General features: G+C 37.3%; 1 protein-coding gene across 2 annotated transcripts in view; it reads left to right on the top strand.

The window, feature by feature from the left end:
* itga6a (integrin, alpha 6a) overlaps positions 1-16399 on the top strand; it is a 22035-nt gene continuing 5636 nt past the window's right edge. Inside the window, exons 1-9 of one of the 2 annotated variants that reach the window (XM_055153459.1) lie at positions 1-270; positions 12230-12354; positions 12437-12516; positions 12591-12852; positions 13362-13493; positions 13579-13792; positions 13933-14126; positions 14197-14291; positions 15112-15239. In XM_055153459.1, coding sequence (XP_055009434.1) covers positions 95-270; positions 12230-12354; positions 12437-12516; positions 12591-12852; positions 13362-13493; positions 13579-13792; positions 13933-14126; positions 14197-14291; positions 15112-15239 — 1406 coding nt within the window. In that variant the 5' untranslated portion in view covers positions 1-94. The remainder of the gene's footprint in view (positions 271-12229; positions 12355-12436; positions 12517-12590; positions 12853-13361; positions 13494-13578; positions 13793-13932; positions 14127-14196; positions 14292-15111; positions 15240-16399) is intronic. The other variant, XM_055153463.1, reaches the window with a different exon arrangement.

The raw sequence follows: 16399 nt of genomic DNA on the forward strand, positions 1-16399 counted from the left end.
GGGCGCATTCAGTTAAAACGGCACTTTCCGAGCAGAGAGCAGCAGGTCAGCCTCTCACACCGGACAATACAGCTCAGGACAGTCCAGGATCACCATGCTGCTGCTAGCCATACACTGGATTTTTAGCTCCTCCGTTTGTTTTCTTCTTCCAACTTGCGTGATCGGCTTCAACCTGGACACTAGTCATGTTGTGAGGAAAGACGGTGAACCGGGGAGTTTGTTTGGTTTTTCCATGACCATGCACCGGCAGCTCAACCCGGATAAAAGAATGTAAGTGACTGAGTGAACTTGTTGCTTTTGTTGTAGAAAAAACTATGATTTTCTCTGTCAGTGAATGTTCGTTTTGGTTGAACAAGTGCATCTCAGTTTCAGTGCAGCACCTGGCGAGGCAGGTTTCCCAAATTAACCACTGAACAGTCATAGTCACCAACTTTCAGGGCAAACGCATCGCTACATCCTTTGTCACGTTTAGAACAATGAAAAAACTTTCTCTTGTGCGCGGATTAAGAAGTTGGACAATGCTACACGCCTTTTACGCAGTAGTTACAGTGCTGGAGGATAAGAAGCCGTAGTTTGAGTTTCTTGTGATGGCTTTGAATTCGACTCTGCCGCAGGACAAGTGGACCACAATGGATGGAGTTGTCATGCAAATGAATCTAGGGTCAAACACAGGCAGAAAGAATGAATTGCAGGCTGTATCGCGTAGGATAATGTCAGAACACTTACGTATTTTAAGAATCGATTTAGCTGTTAAAACGCTGCACGTGGTAATGTGGAACCAGAAATGCCAGGAAAGTGTTACAATCAATAATGGAAATAATCACAGACCAGATGTCTACCGATTTTGTAGGCTTTGCTGTACATTAGTAAAGTCGTGACACTGGCGGGACATTTGTAATAACTTTGTATTTGCGTAATTTTCTTGTGCCATCTTTGTGTTTGTGATATTACTTAGCTTATATCATTTATTTATTTGTTTTAGTTAACCAAATTATCATTGTGAGGCTTTAATACGCTACAATAATCTTCAAACGCACACATATTGGGTTTTCATTTTTCTCAGGGACATTACATTAACTTCCTTCATTTATTTCCTGGGCCGATTCTAACCCTGTCCATAGTCACTATTTGCCTAACCTCCAACCTAATCCATTTAAACCCATATCTGAACTTTTAATCATATTATTCATCTAATGTTAAAGGATTTGTGACCGGATTTTTGTCCATATAAGCCACATAAGTGATTGTGTATTCAGATTTTGGTCCAGACAATGTGATAAATACCCACATACATACATGTTGAGATGCCATTCATTGGGTTCGCTCTGAGTTCAACTAATTCCTTACACATTGTAATACTATGCCCTGTGGTGGAACATAACAAAGTATAAGTAGTAAAGTACTGTACTTAAGTATAAATGTTAGGTATCTGTATTTTAGTTAAGTCAATTTAAAAGTGGATATATTTACTTTTTCTTCACTACATTTATGAGCAGGTAGGTTTACTTTCTACTCCAATACATTTTGAACAGGACTAGTCAATTTTATGATAGTTTGAGACCTGCAGAAAAGCCTGGGAGTTTATTATTAACACATCTGTGGTTTGAGCAAACAAAAATATTCAAATACAAACAGCTAGAAAACAGGATTCAGTTGTTTTTGTTGAAGAAAATTCAGCACAAGACTGTATCAAAATCTCTACATTTGAAGCTTAAGACCTGAAAATCTGTGCGAAATACTTCTTTCGCTCTTTAAATAAATGTTTAAATGACACTTTTACTTTTACTTGAATATTTCTTTGCTCTGGTATCTGTACTTTTACTGAACAAAACTGAGTACATCTTCCACCACTGACTCTTCCATTAATCTGATTTCATACTGACCACTGTGACAGATGCTAGATAGCCTGCCTGTCTCTCTGCTGAGTCTGACCATCCCTCCATTCAGAATTTAACAGCCGTGAAGTGAGGAGTGGTCCTCTGCAGCCGGGGCCCTGTGCCAGCATGTTGACAAATGTAAATCGAGGATCAGAGATTTTCCCAAGATCACCCTGATTAGGCACAGGTTGTGGAATGTTATCTGCGTGCTGTTTTGGCTATGGTGAGTAGAGCTAGTGCATGAAATGGTGTCTGGAATGTACAGCAAAGAGGCTTATTTTGTACAAGAACTGCACTGTAGGATCTTAAAGGGAATGAATGTAGTGTGTGTAGGGCAAACACTGGCTTGAAATGTGACACTGGGCCGATTGTTAGCTTTCTGACAGTAAAAGTAGGAAGGAAGTGAACATTTTGTCCACCTAAGCAGCAGTGCATGAAAAAATAGGTGACGTTTAGTTACATTTACCTTAATAATTTTTTTCACTCTGGTCTTGCATACATGCATATATTTATTGGTCTGATAATGAATATTGTAATACATTGTTATTTAGTTTGTTGTAATTGAGTCATTTCTTTTTTCTTTCTACATTAGCTTATTTAAACGTCCTATATTATGTGAAATTGATTCTTCACAAACCCTTTATTATTAGTCTCGGTACTAGGGATGTAACAATAACCGAAATATCGTAATATCGTCAAAGTTCTCACAATAATATCGTGGACCATCACAATATATCAAATTACAAGTCTCTTAAATTAAGAGCTGGTGCAGCAATAGCTAAAAAAAAGAAAGACAGAGGGAACTTCATAAACCATGATCCTTTGCTCTATTTCAGTGCAGGCTACAAGAAAAAAATAACAGTTCTAAGCACTTTTAAGTCTTTGTTCTTTGGATTAAGTCTTGTCAAGGCATTTTAAGAGGAAAAAGTAGCATATTAACAGTTTTATTTGCCTCCTCAAAATATCAATAAATATCGCACTGTGAGATGTATATCGTGAAAATATCGTAAAGAGAGATTTGGATATTGTTACATCTCTAATCATGAGCCTCCCCACCATATGGTGAGCTTTTGCACGATATTGCAATAAATATCGTAGCATGAGGTTCATACCATGACAATATCGTATTGTGAGACTTGGATATCATTACACACCTACTCACTACATCTTTTAAGATGAAAACTCTTTGTGCCACCTTGTGATGTCATGAAGCGGTAGGTAACAGCTACTTTCTACCCTTTGTTTAGTAGAGACTGGCAATTCCATGACTGAAATTATCCAAATGATTCAAGTCAAGGTGTATGGAGTATAAAAAAACAGTGAAGCACTTCCTGTATCACCATATGATATCACAAGGTGGATCAGAGTGTTTTCTGTTTGAGAAGAGCTCAGCCTAAATATGCAGAATTTGGTGTTAAACATGTGTGAATGAAACAAAACATAACTCCAGGTGTGTTTTTGATGACGAAACAATATTATAACACAGATCAGAAAAAAGCATCATATAGGCCCTTTAACAAAACCAACCAATCTAGGGCAAATCATTACAGTTTTGGGAAAAAGAACCACCCCGGTGTAGTTAAAAATATGTTTATACAATTGTTTTTTCTACCCTTTCCTGACATTCTTAAAGCAGGCTGGGATTTGCCTTTTTGAAAAGCTTTAGACAATACATTTGTGGTCAGCTTTCACACATTAGAGACTGGCCAATATTTGGATTTGTTAATGTTTGGGGTAACGGCTTTAAATCTCCAGCACAGACCAATATTTTGTTTTGGGTGACTTGCTGTCTAAAAAGACCCATAGAGCATTCTGTAAACACTTTAGTGCAAAAAGGTAACACTGAAAATGTAACTAAACTGTTCTTTTATGGGCTTGTGATGAAAAAAATGGCTGTGGGTGAGTTTTTAGTCAATTTAAATGACAGAATTTGGAGAAAATAATCAAAATCGGCTTTACATATCATCCTAAAAGCTATCGGCAGAGCATTTTGGCCATGGGTTTGTCTGGATTTGAAACAGTGTGTATCAGCCATGAAAAAAAATAACACATGGGCCAATCTCTATCACAAAAACAGAGTAGCACTTGTTTTTGTTACAGAGTTTGTTGTGAACTGAAGCTCTCACAGATACAGTGACTGAAGCATCATGTGACCTTCAGATGTTCAGACGACCGTGTCAAGTGTGAGCTCAGATTAGACATGAGCAGAAATAATCTAAATCCATTAAATTTGTCTTATTTTCTATATTAACTTTGTTGACAGATGTTGCAGCCAAAACATCTCAAAAAGCTAAATACATCTTCTACCATATTATTTTTAAAAGATCCCAAGAAGTTAAGGAGCAGATAGTTCAGAATTAGAGATGCCACATTATCATTTTTACTGTTGCAATTTATGTGAAAAGAAACACCACATTTTAGGATTCTTCTCTGTTGACACCAGACAAAAGTAACGATCATTCTCTTTCATTCACATTAGTCCTGAAATAAGTTCTATCAATTAATCACAACTAATTTGGTAATCAATTAATCATTATCTGCTCTCCACAAATGACAAAAGAAGTATGATGACGGAAACAAAGCGACAATTTCCCATCAGCATAAAACAGGAAACTGAAACAAGTTTTGGTTTTTGCAAATACTATATGCTCCATCAAGATGTGCTCAAACAGAATCACTTAAGCTTCTTCTGAATCAGACTGAGTAAAAATCTCATACTTGCATGCTTTATGCAATAATCAATAACAGATTTTTAAAAGAATAATTTGATTAATTGATTAACAAATGACTCATTGCAGCCCTAAGCCACATTGTCTAAGAGATAACTAACCATACTTCTATATGTACGCTTTATGAATCTTTATGGAACTTTCTGAATTAAAAAAAGTTAATGTGACACAAACATCCAAATAAAAGAGCACATTACATTTAGGGTTACCTTTTTGGAGTATGGATTCACTTGAAAAGATATATAATTTTTTAATTATTGTGATTATGTAACCTTTTTAGTCATGATTAGCAGTTATCCCATTTATGTTGACATCCCCAGCCGAGGAGACCCAACTGTACATGTAAAGTGGTAGGAAAAAGCACAGTACCCAGACGAAACCTCGACACAGGAAGAATATGCAAATTCCTCACACAAATGTTTGGTAATCGAGCCTTGCGTCTTCTTACTGTCAGGTAAAAGTGTTAACTGGATATCAAGATTATTGTAAGAACTAATGAAATGTGCACCAAAATGTAATGTGCATTTTTTCTTTTCTTTTTTTTTTACTGAATCAAATTTCAATTCAGAATTTATTGGATTTCCTGAAAGTGTTTCTTCTTTGCTAACCTAACATGGCTCTTGCCTCTTGATTCACCCCTGCACTGTTAACACCTGCAAATGTATTCAATAAAACAGCGGAGGCTAGGATAAGACCAAATGACCTATATTTAAATAGTGAATAACTATCTGCTGTTTAGTTTATTTATCATCTCCTGTTTTCCTTACAAAGTCCTGTGCATTTTAGTTGTAGCGCTAGTGTGTGTGCCTTTAAACACAGCTTGCAGAATGTCTGTGGTATGAATAATGTGTCAAAACATCCCCCAATTGAAACAGGAGCAAGAGTCCATTTGACTGCACATGTACGTCCATCTGTGCCCTGGTAACCCGAGAGAAACAAAGGCAATAATGAATCAGCAGCAGCCTGACCAGTTTAACATAGTCTTTTAATGCATTAGAATGTGTGTCTCCTTTCTAACATCTATCACTATTTGTAGGCCTGTCATGAGAATTACTATATATTTTGTTATTTTTTTTTTGTAGTACCATACGATTTGAGCTAAAGCAAAGTATAATAGGGACTGATAATACTGACTGGGGATGCACTGATATGATACTGGTATTAAAGAGTGACGCCATTACTGAAAAATTTGCTGGATCAGATATTGGCTTCCATATAAGTGTTCAGCCGATACCCTGGAAAATAAATGTTGTTTTCAGTCTCTGGTCTAGTATTGGTTGATATCGGGCATTGGTAGATAATGCCATAGTATACGTAATAATAGGGCTGGACATCATTCAGAAGTTGCCGATACGATACGATACATACCTCGATACATAGAGCACGATACGATACATTGAGCTTATGATTCGATACGATTCAATACGATATATTTCAAATCGTTTTGATATAGTTCAATATAAAATAAAGGCTGAATCATGATTGTGATTCTAAAATTCTTTGTTAAACGACATCATGTGCAGCGTTCATATGAAACACACGTTTTAATCATCAAAACAGTGAAAATGTCAAATGTGTCACCTAAATGAGTTTCCTTCCTCTGAACAAGCAACAAAACTGTAGCACTGTAACAAACTAATTTAGTAAAATATACCAAAAATACTCTTGATGATATATATTGATACAGGAGCCCATGATATCGATATTGTATCATCACATTAAACAATACGATATATCGATATTTCAATATTTTTGCACACCCCTACTGATTAAGCACTACTGTTTCATCCTACCATGTCTTAGGGCTGAATTGCCATTTTTCTGATAAGCATTTCCACCAGATTTGTGTTTTTGACAAAGACAAGACTGACTGGATTAGCAGTTTTTATGCAGAATAAGGATATCTTGCAGATCTTGCAGCCCTATGCATTTATTACAGTTCATGTTTTTCATGATAATATACATTTAAAAGGGGATTAATCCTGGTTTGGCATTATTGCGCCAGGAGTAAGAATGCACCGATATCATTACTGGCTGATTTATGAAAATTTGCTGGATGGATATCAGCTAAATTATTGGTTCTGCTGACATCCTCGTTGGACATATAAACTGAACAATAAGACTATTTACTGGTAGTTGATAGGGATGTAACAATAACTGAAATATTGTGATACTGTGTCGTCAAAAGTCTCACAATAATACCATGAGCCATCACAATATATTTATATCGAATTACAAGTCTCTTTGATTAAATTCATTGTTTTGGTGCAGCAATAGTAAGTGAACTACAAATAATAATAAGAATCATAATTTTTAAGCACAGTCATAATTAAACAGGTCATAATTTTTAAGCACAGTTAAATCTTAATTCTGTGGTCTATGTCAAGGCATTTTAAAAGGAAAAAGTAGCATTTTCACCTTTTTTTCACGTCTACAAAATATTGCAATAAATATTGTACTGTGGGATGTATATAGTGAAAATACCATATCGAAAGATTTGAATATCATTACATCCTGAGTAGTTGCTTAAGAAAATCTCAGAATGTTTGAGCTTTTAATGCAAAGCTGTTCTGTAGTTACTTCAGAAATGAATAACAGCTACGTGATACATTCTGTAATACTATATTTTTTGCGCTTAAGAAAATAGTCTATTTTTAGTTTCTGCCCTGGTATTGGTTGATATATTGGCAGATACTTAAAACCATAGTATCAAAAAATAAATACCCTGCAACTTTTTATCTTATGCTATATTATTATTAGAGTGGAAGCCAAGCCAATGAGGGGTGGACATGAAGAAACATCTCTATATTTATCTTTCTAATAGTGATCGATCATGATTTGTGTCAATTCTGTCGTCTGTCGTATTATAACAGATTTAAATGGTTTTCAAAATGTTTTAATATTTCCTGAACATCAAGAATACAGCTTTTTAATCATTGCCATTTACAAAGGGAAAGCAGTTGAGTGTGTATGGGAAACAAACTGAAGAATGCATTTTAGTTAGTTTACATCTTGTTTGATATAATATTTTGCATATGTTCACTAAAGAAATGCCCTGCAAAGAAACCCCCCAAAAACATAGTATAAAAAAAAATCTGAACTGAAAAAGCTAGATTCATGCATCTGTAGTCAGTAGTACAGAAAAGTTTTAATATATAGGGTTTATTTATATTTTGTGCAACCAAATATCAGTTCAAAATGTGTTATAGTGACAGCTTGGCCTCGCTTTTTGAATATTCAGCTGCTTTAAAAGACTCGTAATTGCCAATCAGGAGTTGACACTAATCACTTGTAGAAAGGGAAAGAATAGGATGCGGTCTAATCAGTTGTGTTGCAGTGAAAGTAAACTGAAGCCGTTGGAACAGCTGTGGGGGTTCTTCTGGGCGAGTGCACAGCTGTAAGACCCAGGACCACATCTGTTGACAAAGAGCTCTGGGGTTGGTGTAATGTAAACCACCCCAGCCCCTGTGAGTCCTACCAGCTCCACTGAAAGACCAGCGTGTACTTAGTGTCACTTATGAAGCAGAAAGTGATTGTAGAGATTGATCGGGAGCTGTCATAACATTCCCATTAGTTCAGAAGACAGCTCAAGAAAGTCAGGTTTCAGGTTATTAAATGTGCATTGTGTAACTTTTCTGGTGGAGGGTCTGTCAAATGCTTTTCTCCATGGAGATGTTATTGTTTTGTCTGGAATGTTTCACAGTATGGTATTAAGCCTTTCTATCATCATGGTGAGCAAACTAGACTAAGTTACAGGTCAGAAGAAGGAGGTAGAGCTGTGGTAGTTTTCAAGTTAACAGCTACCCTTCCCTTTTGTTTCATAAAGATTTTCAATTCTGGGGTGGAATTATCTAAATGGGTATCATTAAGAAGTTGCCGATACCATACATACCTTGGTACATTGGCCACGATACGATACATACCTCGATACAGTGCACTTTTGATTCAGTACGATATATTTCAAATCAATTTGATACAGTTCAGTAAAAAATAATGGTTAACTCATGGCTGTGATACTAAAAGTCTTTGTTAAACCACTTCTTGTGCAAAGTCAATAAGAAACACACATTTTAATCTTCAAAAGTGTGAAAATGTCAAATGTGTCGCATAAACAAGTTTCCTTCCAGTAAATAAGCAACAAAACTGTAGTGCTGTAACAAAATAATTTAGTAAAATATACCAAAAATGCTCTTGGTGATATATCCATACAGCAGCCCATGATATTGATACTGTATCATCACATTAAATAATACTATATATCGATATTTTGATATTTTTGCACAGCCCTAATCAGTGTTTGTTTTGTTTTCTGTTTTAGAGAAGAGCTCAGCCTAAATATACAGGATTTGTGTGTTAAACATGTGAATGAAATTGCACATAACTACATGATTGTGATGAGGAAACAGCATTATAACATAGGTCAGAAAATAGTGTGTGTATGGGCCCTTTAAACAATAACTCAGTATAACATGTCATCTAAAATTTTGAAATCTTCTAAAATCTCTAACATGAACTCAAATGTGTGGCACTAAAGTCGGTCTGTTGCGTGCAAATGTGAATGTTGTCTCTCAGTGCAGCGCTACATTCTTCCTCTGTCAGGGTGCAGGAGGGGCAGGTTTTGGGGCAGATGTCAGACTGATGTTTAGGTTGTCATGTTTTGAGGTAAATCAAGCTACTATTTCTGAATGAATGAATGGCATGTGAATGGCTGCTCTAACTTTGTTTGGTCAAACTAAGAGGAAGTTTTTTGATGCATTAACACACAGCATGTGTTTTTGCTGCCCCTTGTAATAATCATCACTTCCATTAATACAGGACACTGTGGTGGCCCCCCATAGTCTACAATAAACTGGACTATATATTGGCATTGCCAAATTGGACTTTGTTGCTTATTGTATAATTGTATTGTAATGTATTATTGTATAAACTTAACAAGAGAGACTACACTTTATACTGCACAAACTTAATGAGGTTAAATTATTCAAATTAAAATAATTTGTGACACCATAGTCTTAACTATGAATAATGAATATATAATATCTTTTTTTTTTATTGTATATAGGCAGAACATCATTGTTGACTCTTTGGTTCAAATCCTCATATATATATATATATATATATATATTTTTTTTTTACAGTTTTGACCTTATAAACGTCTGCTCTTGTTTACAGTGTCTAGATTAGGTGACCCCTGTGACACTCAGCTGTGGCCTTCTCAGTAAACTGTACTCTTGGTTTATAGCACAGCATGTCAAATTGGAGTAACAGTTCTTATTTGTATTTGCATTTCACTGGGCTTTGTGTGAGTGGAGTGAGGAGTTTGTTCCAGACCTCCTCAGGAGCGCTTCTTGTTTAACAAATGAAGAGATGTGTGGGCCAGCAGCACATCAATGGGAGGGACAGAGGAGCTCCAGCCCCAGCAGAAGAATGGAAGAAGAGGATTTCCTCTCCACCCTTTCACTCTGTTCCTCCACTGTATGGAGGCTCACATTACAATACAGCTTCCTCTGGGCATTGTGAACTCTTCTGTCTGTGCTTAAGCATCTGTAGAATCTAAAATCAGGTGTAGGGTGTGCTAGCCTCACTCATATATTTTTTTTAAGATGGAATGGTTTTTCATTGTTATTTTATTCTCAATTTAACATGAATGGCATTGTTTAAGTGTGTGCTACTTCTTATGGGAGGGTGCCAGCCGTGAAAAAGTGTGTCAGGAAGGGAAACAGTATTGGTTTTGTTGCTCAACACAGACTTAGGCATACTGACATCTAACATGAAAAAGTTGGCTGTCACGAAGGAAACAAACTTGTGTATTTGCCAGGTGGATTTATGCAAGTTGACATTCAAGACATGCCTGTTTTGTACCTTTACGAAGGTGATGTAAAGTCTTTGTTGCTGCATTTTAACAGGAAGTCAGCGTCTAGTATTCTGTCTGTCAAAGCTACCAGAATCTTGTGGTTTTGGTAGTGTGACATTCTTGTTGCCTCATTTAGCTCCTCTGGTTTTGTCTGGGCACTATGATAAAGGTAATCTGTTTTAACAGGCAGTTATATTTCTTGAGTTACACATGCGACGTTTCTTAATGGTCCTTTTGTGTAATACAAAATCTACTCTTATGAGCTTTAAGCAATTTTGGAATGTTGTTACCTCCTCAAAAACATACCTGGAGTTGTGTTATGTTTCTTTTACACATATTTTAGTAATTCTGTATTATTGGTCTGTCTATATCTCCAAAGCTCAAAATGTTCTGTGCAGCCCTGTGGTGATAAGCAATAGTAGTCTTTATATTAACAGCTACATATTACCTTTAGTTCACTAGAGACTGGCAATACCAAGACTGAAATGATCCAAATGATTCTAGTGAAGTTGTATGGAGTTTAAAAACACAACGGAGCACCTGTATTCCTGTATTATGACGTGGCATCGCAAGGTGGAACAGTGTTTTCTGTTTGAGGGAAAAACTCAGCCTAAATATGCAGTGTTAAACTTGTGTGAATGAAACAAAACACAACTCCAGATATGTTTCTGAGGTGGAAACAACATTATAACATAGATCAGAAAATAGTGGAATACAGGCCCTTTAACAACTCCTTGGAATTCTCTGACCTTTTGAGCCTTGACTCATTAGGGGAATGAGCAGTGGCAAAGCTGATAAACCCTTTCATCAAATCTGTGCCACTGTTGATGCCAAAGCAGTGACTACAGAAATGAGTCAGCCCCAAAACACAAGTCTCTCTCTTCACACCCCACTCCAGCACTGTGAGAATGTGGCTCTTGGGCAGAAGCTCCACAGCCCACTAGAACAATTGGGTTATTGAACGTGGCTCAGTCAAACAGGCCCCTGCACTGCTCTTTTGGCCCCTGCAGAATGTCACACAGCAGTTTATAGTCTCATACAGAGATGTCTGTTTAGTTTCATATCAATAATACACATGCAATATTATATAGGTCAAAGTTGCACTTGTGAGCACATCAAAAAATAAGTTGATATAATGGTTTTGATATAGGGCAGCAGCTGGGGAGAGGTGGGTTGGGTGCAGAAAAACATTTTTTTGCTATTGAAAACTGAAAATTAAAAGGCCAATATTATACTATTTTCTGATCTGTGTTATAGTGTTGGTTCCTCAAAAACATACCCCGGATTTGTGTTTTGTTTCATTCACACTTGTTTAACACATGCACTTCATGACATCACAAGGTGGAAGAGGGCACTGTGAGTTTTGGAGATGTACAGCATAATAATAAAGGATTACTCAAACATGTGTGAATAAATGAAAACAAAACACAACTCCAGGGATGTTTTTGATGAGATAATATTATAACATGAAGCTTAAAAAGTCAATTTTGTGTAATATAAGGCCTTTAATGAATAAATGGCCATTCCTCACAAGCCCATTTTGCAAAGTTCAGATTTTCATAATAACTCCTATGTGGTTAGTGCAAACACGAGGAGTGGGAAGTTTTTTGATCCCAAAATGAAAGCAATTAAATCAAATACATGGTTGTAGTGATGTTGGGGTAAAAAGTTAAATTTGGTAAGACAACTGAACCACAAAAAGTGATCAATGTAATTCAATAACCTTTAAGGCTACGTACATTATATTTTGTCTCTTGTTTGTTTCACAGGTTGTTGATTGGAGCCCCAAAAGCCAAAGCGTTAGGAGTCCAAGAAGCTAATATCACTGGAGGTCTTTACAAGTGTGAGCTCACCCAGTCCAGTGACTGTGAACGTGTTGACTTTGACGGTGAAGGTAATAACTCTATAATGTCATTAATCTACTTTCAGTCTTTATATTGTAAAGAAAAGTAGTCATGACTGTTGTGTGTGTTCAGAGGACATCCGTGTGGAGAATAAGGAGGACCAGTGGATGGGGGTAACAGTGCAGAGCCAAGGACCAGGAGGGAAGATTGTGGTAGGTCAAACTCCATCTTAAGCAGGACTATGTCTCACACTTCAGCCTTGAGCACAGCTTATGTTCCATTACAGACATGTGCCCATCGTTACCAGAGAAGGCTGTTTATGAACACCCCTCAGGAGTCCCTGGACATCACAGGACGCTGCTATGTTCTGAGCCAGAACTTGACCATCGACACCTCGTCTGATGAAGACGGAGGAAACTGGAACTTCTGCCAGGGCCGGGCCCGAGGACACGAGAGGTTTGGCTCCTGTCAGCAGGGACTCGCTGCTGCTTTCACCAAGGACTATCGCTATGTGATGTTTGGAGCTCCTGGAGCATACAACTGGAGAGGTTTATTGTCTTTTACTTGCTGTCTGTCTTTAAGAATATTAAAATAAAATAACTCGTAGGATTGCATTGATTTCCATGGTAAAAAATGTTTAACTATTAAAATTGCTCTTTTCATCTATCAATGTATACCATAAGTGAAACCAAATCACCCCATGTTTACAAAGTATAACATTAATTACAACAGACCAAAATGTGTAAAATGATGAAACATTGATGAAATAAGTGAAAGCTTACAGAAACATACATTTGTGACCTGTAACTGGAGTAGTACTTTGTTTAATTTCTGCATGATTAAAAAGAAGAATAAAGCATTTTGTCTGCATCACCAGACCATTTGACAATGTGAAAAAATGCAATTTAGACCACCCGTTGCATAAATTCCAAACTTTCTGTATAAAGTTTGTAAGCAAATAGTTACATTTAAATAAACTCCAGTCTACATAGTCTTCAACTGTATAACTTTGCATTTGTTCATATTTGTTTGCATGTATCATGTGGTTTGTCCTCAGGTATTGTGCGAGTGGAGCAAAAGAACAACACTTTGCTGGAGATGGGCATATACGACGATGGGCCATATGAGGTAGGAGATGAAAACCTGCTGAACCCAGAACTGGTCCCTGTTCCTGCAAACAGCTACCTCGGTGAGCACTGAACACAGTATTTCCATTTTTGGCATGGGGGTTTTGAACATGATTGAATAGGGTAATTTGTTGTTTTTGTCCATAGGCTTCTCTCTGGATTCAGGCCACAGTATCATGGCAGGTGGTGCTCTGACGGTGGTTGCTGGAGCCCCCAGAGCCAACCACAGTGGAGCAGTGGCTCTGCTGGGGAAGGGGCCTCAAGGCTCCCCCAGACTGTCTTTGGTGCACACCCTACAGGGGCCTGGCCTGGGCTCCTCTTTTGGATACGACCTGGCTGTAGTCGACCTCAATCATGATAAGTAAGAAGTAATATCATACAGTCCATTTGTAATTAATACAAGCTATCAAAGGATTATGTCTCACTCAATATGGGGCAATTGCAATAAAAATATGCAATTACAATGTCCAACCGACCTAACACTCCATTTACTCTTTACAGATGGCAGGACATAGTGGTGGGTGCGCCTCAGTTCTACCTGAAAGACGCCGATGTTGGAGGAGCAGTTTTTGTCTACATCAACAAGGAAGGGAACTGGGACCAGGTCACTCCTATTCGGCTCAATGGGACCAAAGATTCCATGTTTGGACTGGCCGTCAAAAACATCGGTGACATCAACCAAGACCATTATGAAGGTAAGTGCATATTGAATGTAGTTTTTCATTTTAGTACTATATGTCTATCAACAGTGTATTTGTCTTTTAGATATTGCTGTAGGTGCTCCTTTCGATGACAACGGAGCAGGAAAGGTTTATATTTATCACGGTTCAGCTCAAGGCATCAACACCACTCCTGCACAGGTAGGGAAATAGAAAGTTATTTTAGCTTTATGTTTTAACAGTCTATTATTGAAGGTGCACTGTGTAACTTTCCGGGAGAAGGATTCATCACCTACTTGTCTCTGTGATGATGTTACTGCTTTTTTTAATTAGTTAATTAATCATATCATTTTTATAGGGCCTTTCAAGACAACCAGAGCACTTTACAGGTCATTGTTCATTTGCTCCACACTTGGTGGTGATAAACTACTATTGTAGTGACAGCTGCCCTGGGGCAGACTGGCGGAAGCAAGACTGCCAGTCTGTACCATCGGCCCCTCTGACCACCGTCAACACTCACACACATACACTAGGCAATGTGGGTGAGGTGCCTTGCCTAAGGCCACAACAACATTTTTTTTTTGCAACTGGTGCCTCACTGTGGCACCTGATTTTTTCAACAGTCTCCCATCCATGTACTAACCAGGCCCCGCTCTGCTTAGCTTCTGAGATCTGGTGGGATCAGGCTTTGACAAGCCAGTATGGCCTTAGTCTGGAATATTCCAGAGTATGCCTTTAAACATATCCATCTAGGATTAATTCAATTGATGTTGTTTTTATTGCTCAAAAATACCTTGAAACACATGCATTCTTACTGTGAGTGGGGTCACCTCTTCATAGATCTGGCCTGTAACTTGATTTGGTGACTTCACATGCTTGTTTTCATGGAAATGACCAAGTCTAACATCATATTTGCACCATACTCTTGGCAAAACGATAACATCTACATGGAGACAAGTATTGAGTGGATCCTCCACCAGAAAAGTTACAGAGTGTACCTTTAAGTTGTTGATGTGTTTAGGTTCTCTCTGGAAAAGAAAACAATATTAAATTCTTTGGATATTCCCTGGCTGGAAACATGGATTTGGATAGCAATTCGTACCCAGATCTGGCTGTGGGATCGCTGTCAGATGCTGCATTGATTTACAGGTAATAAGTCCTTATATATTGATATCACACTGGGGGTGTTCTACATGTATGTGCATTGGCGTTATGATCACCAGTTAACATGGAGAACACATTAGCAAAAACTGCTAAAAAAAGTTTTAAGTTTTAAGATTGTCTGAAAACTCAAGAAAAAATACAGAATTGATTTAAGCAGCACATTTTCAGGACTTTGATTTTCAACAGAAATAAAGGCTAACTTATGACTGTAATGTTATTTGAGAGAGACAGTACAAAATCAGCTCACCTGATTCTCTTTTTGATCAGATTGTGTTAAAATAAAGCTCAGATTACAGTCTAACAAAGCCGAAAGACAGAGCAGGGCCTACAGTTAACGTCAGACCCTCAGGGATGATGACATCAGCTGCAAAGTATCAATAGACAAATCAAGTCAAACAATCCTGGAAAATGACATTAGATCAACAGACATCATGCCTGACCCTATGTGGTACATGAAGAAGATGAGAATTATTTTTCTTGTTCTGAAGTATTTATTTGCTTGTGTCATTCCATTCATTTCTTGTGCTGTTTGCATTGTTCTCGGCATGTTGACGCTTATTAGAAATATGTATTTGTATAGCCCAGAGAGCCAATTATGTTAATTATTAATTCAAATCTATGTGTATTTAAGGGCCACTATGTAACTTTTTTGGCAAATCGTCAGCCAACTCTTTAAACAGAACGGCATTAAAGGGCCCATATTACACTGTTTTCTGATCTGTTATAATGTTGTTTCCTCATCACAAACAGATATGGACTTGTGTGTTGTTTCATTCACACGTTTAACCCACAAACCCTGCATATTTAGACTGAGTTCTCTTAAAAAGAAAACACTCTGTTCCACCTTGTGATGTCATGTTGTAATACAGGAAGTGCTCCACTGTGTTTTTAAACTCCTTACACTTTCACTAGAATAATTTGGATAATTTCAGTTATGGAATTGCCACCCTCTAATGACCCAAAGGTAAATGGTTTTGTTAAGATGAAAACTACCACTTCGTGACATCACAAGGTGGAACAGAGGATTTTGAGCTTTAGAGATGTAGACAGGCTAATAATGCAGGATTAAACAAACATGTATGAATGAAACAAAACACAACTCCAGGTATATTTTTGATGAGGTAAAATCACTGTAACATGTCATA

This window comes from Boleophthalmus pectinirostris, unplaced genomic scaffold (assembly GCF_026225935.1).
Source record: "Boleophthalmus pectinirostris isolate CB_2022bp ecotype Guang Dong unplaced genomic scaffold, ASM2622593v1 HiC_scaffold_1, whole genome shotgun sequence".
NCBI classification, from domain to species: Eukaryota; Metazoa; Chordata; class Actinopteri; order Gobiiformes; family Gobiidae; genus Boleophthalmus; species Boleophthalmus pectinirostris.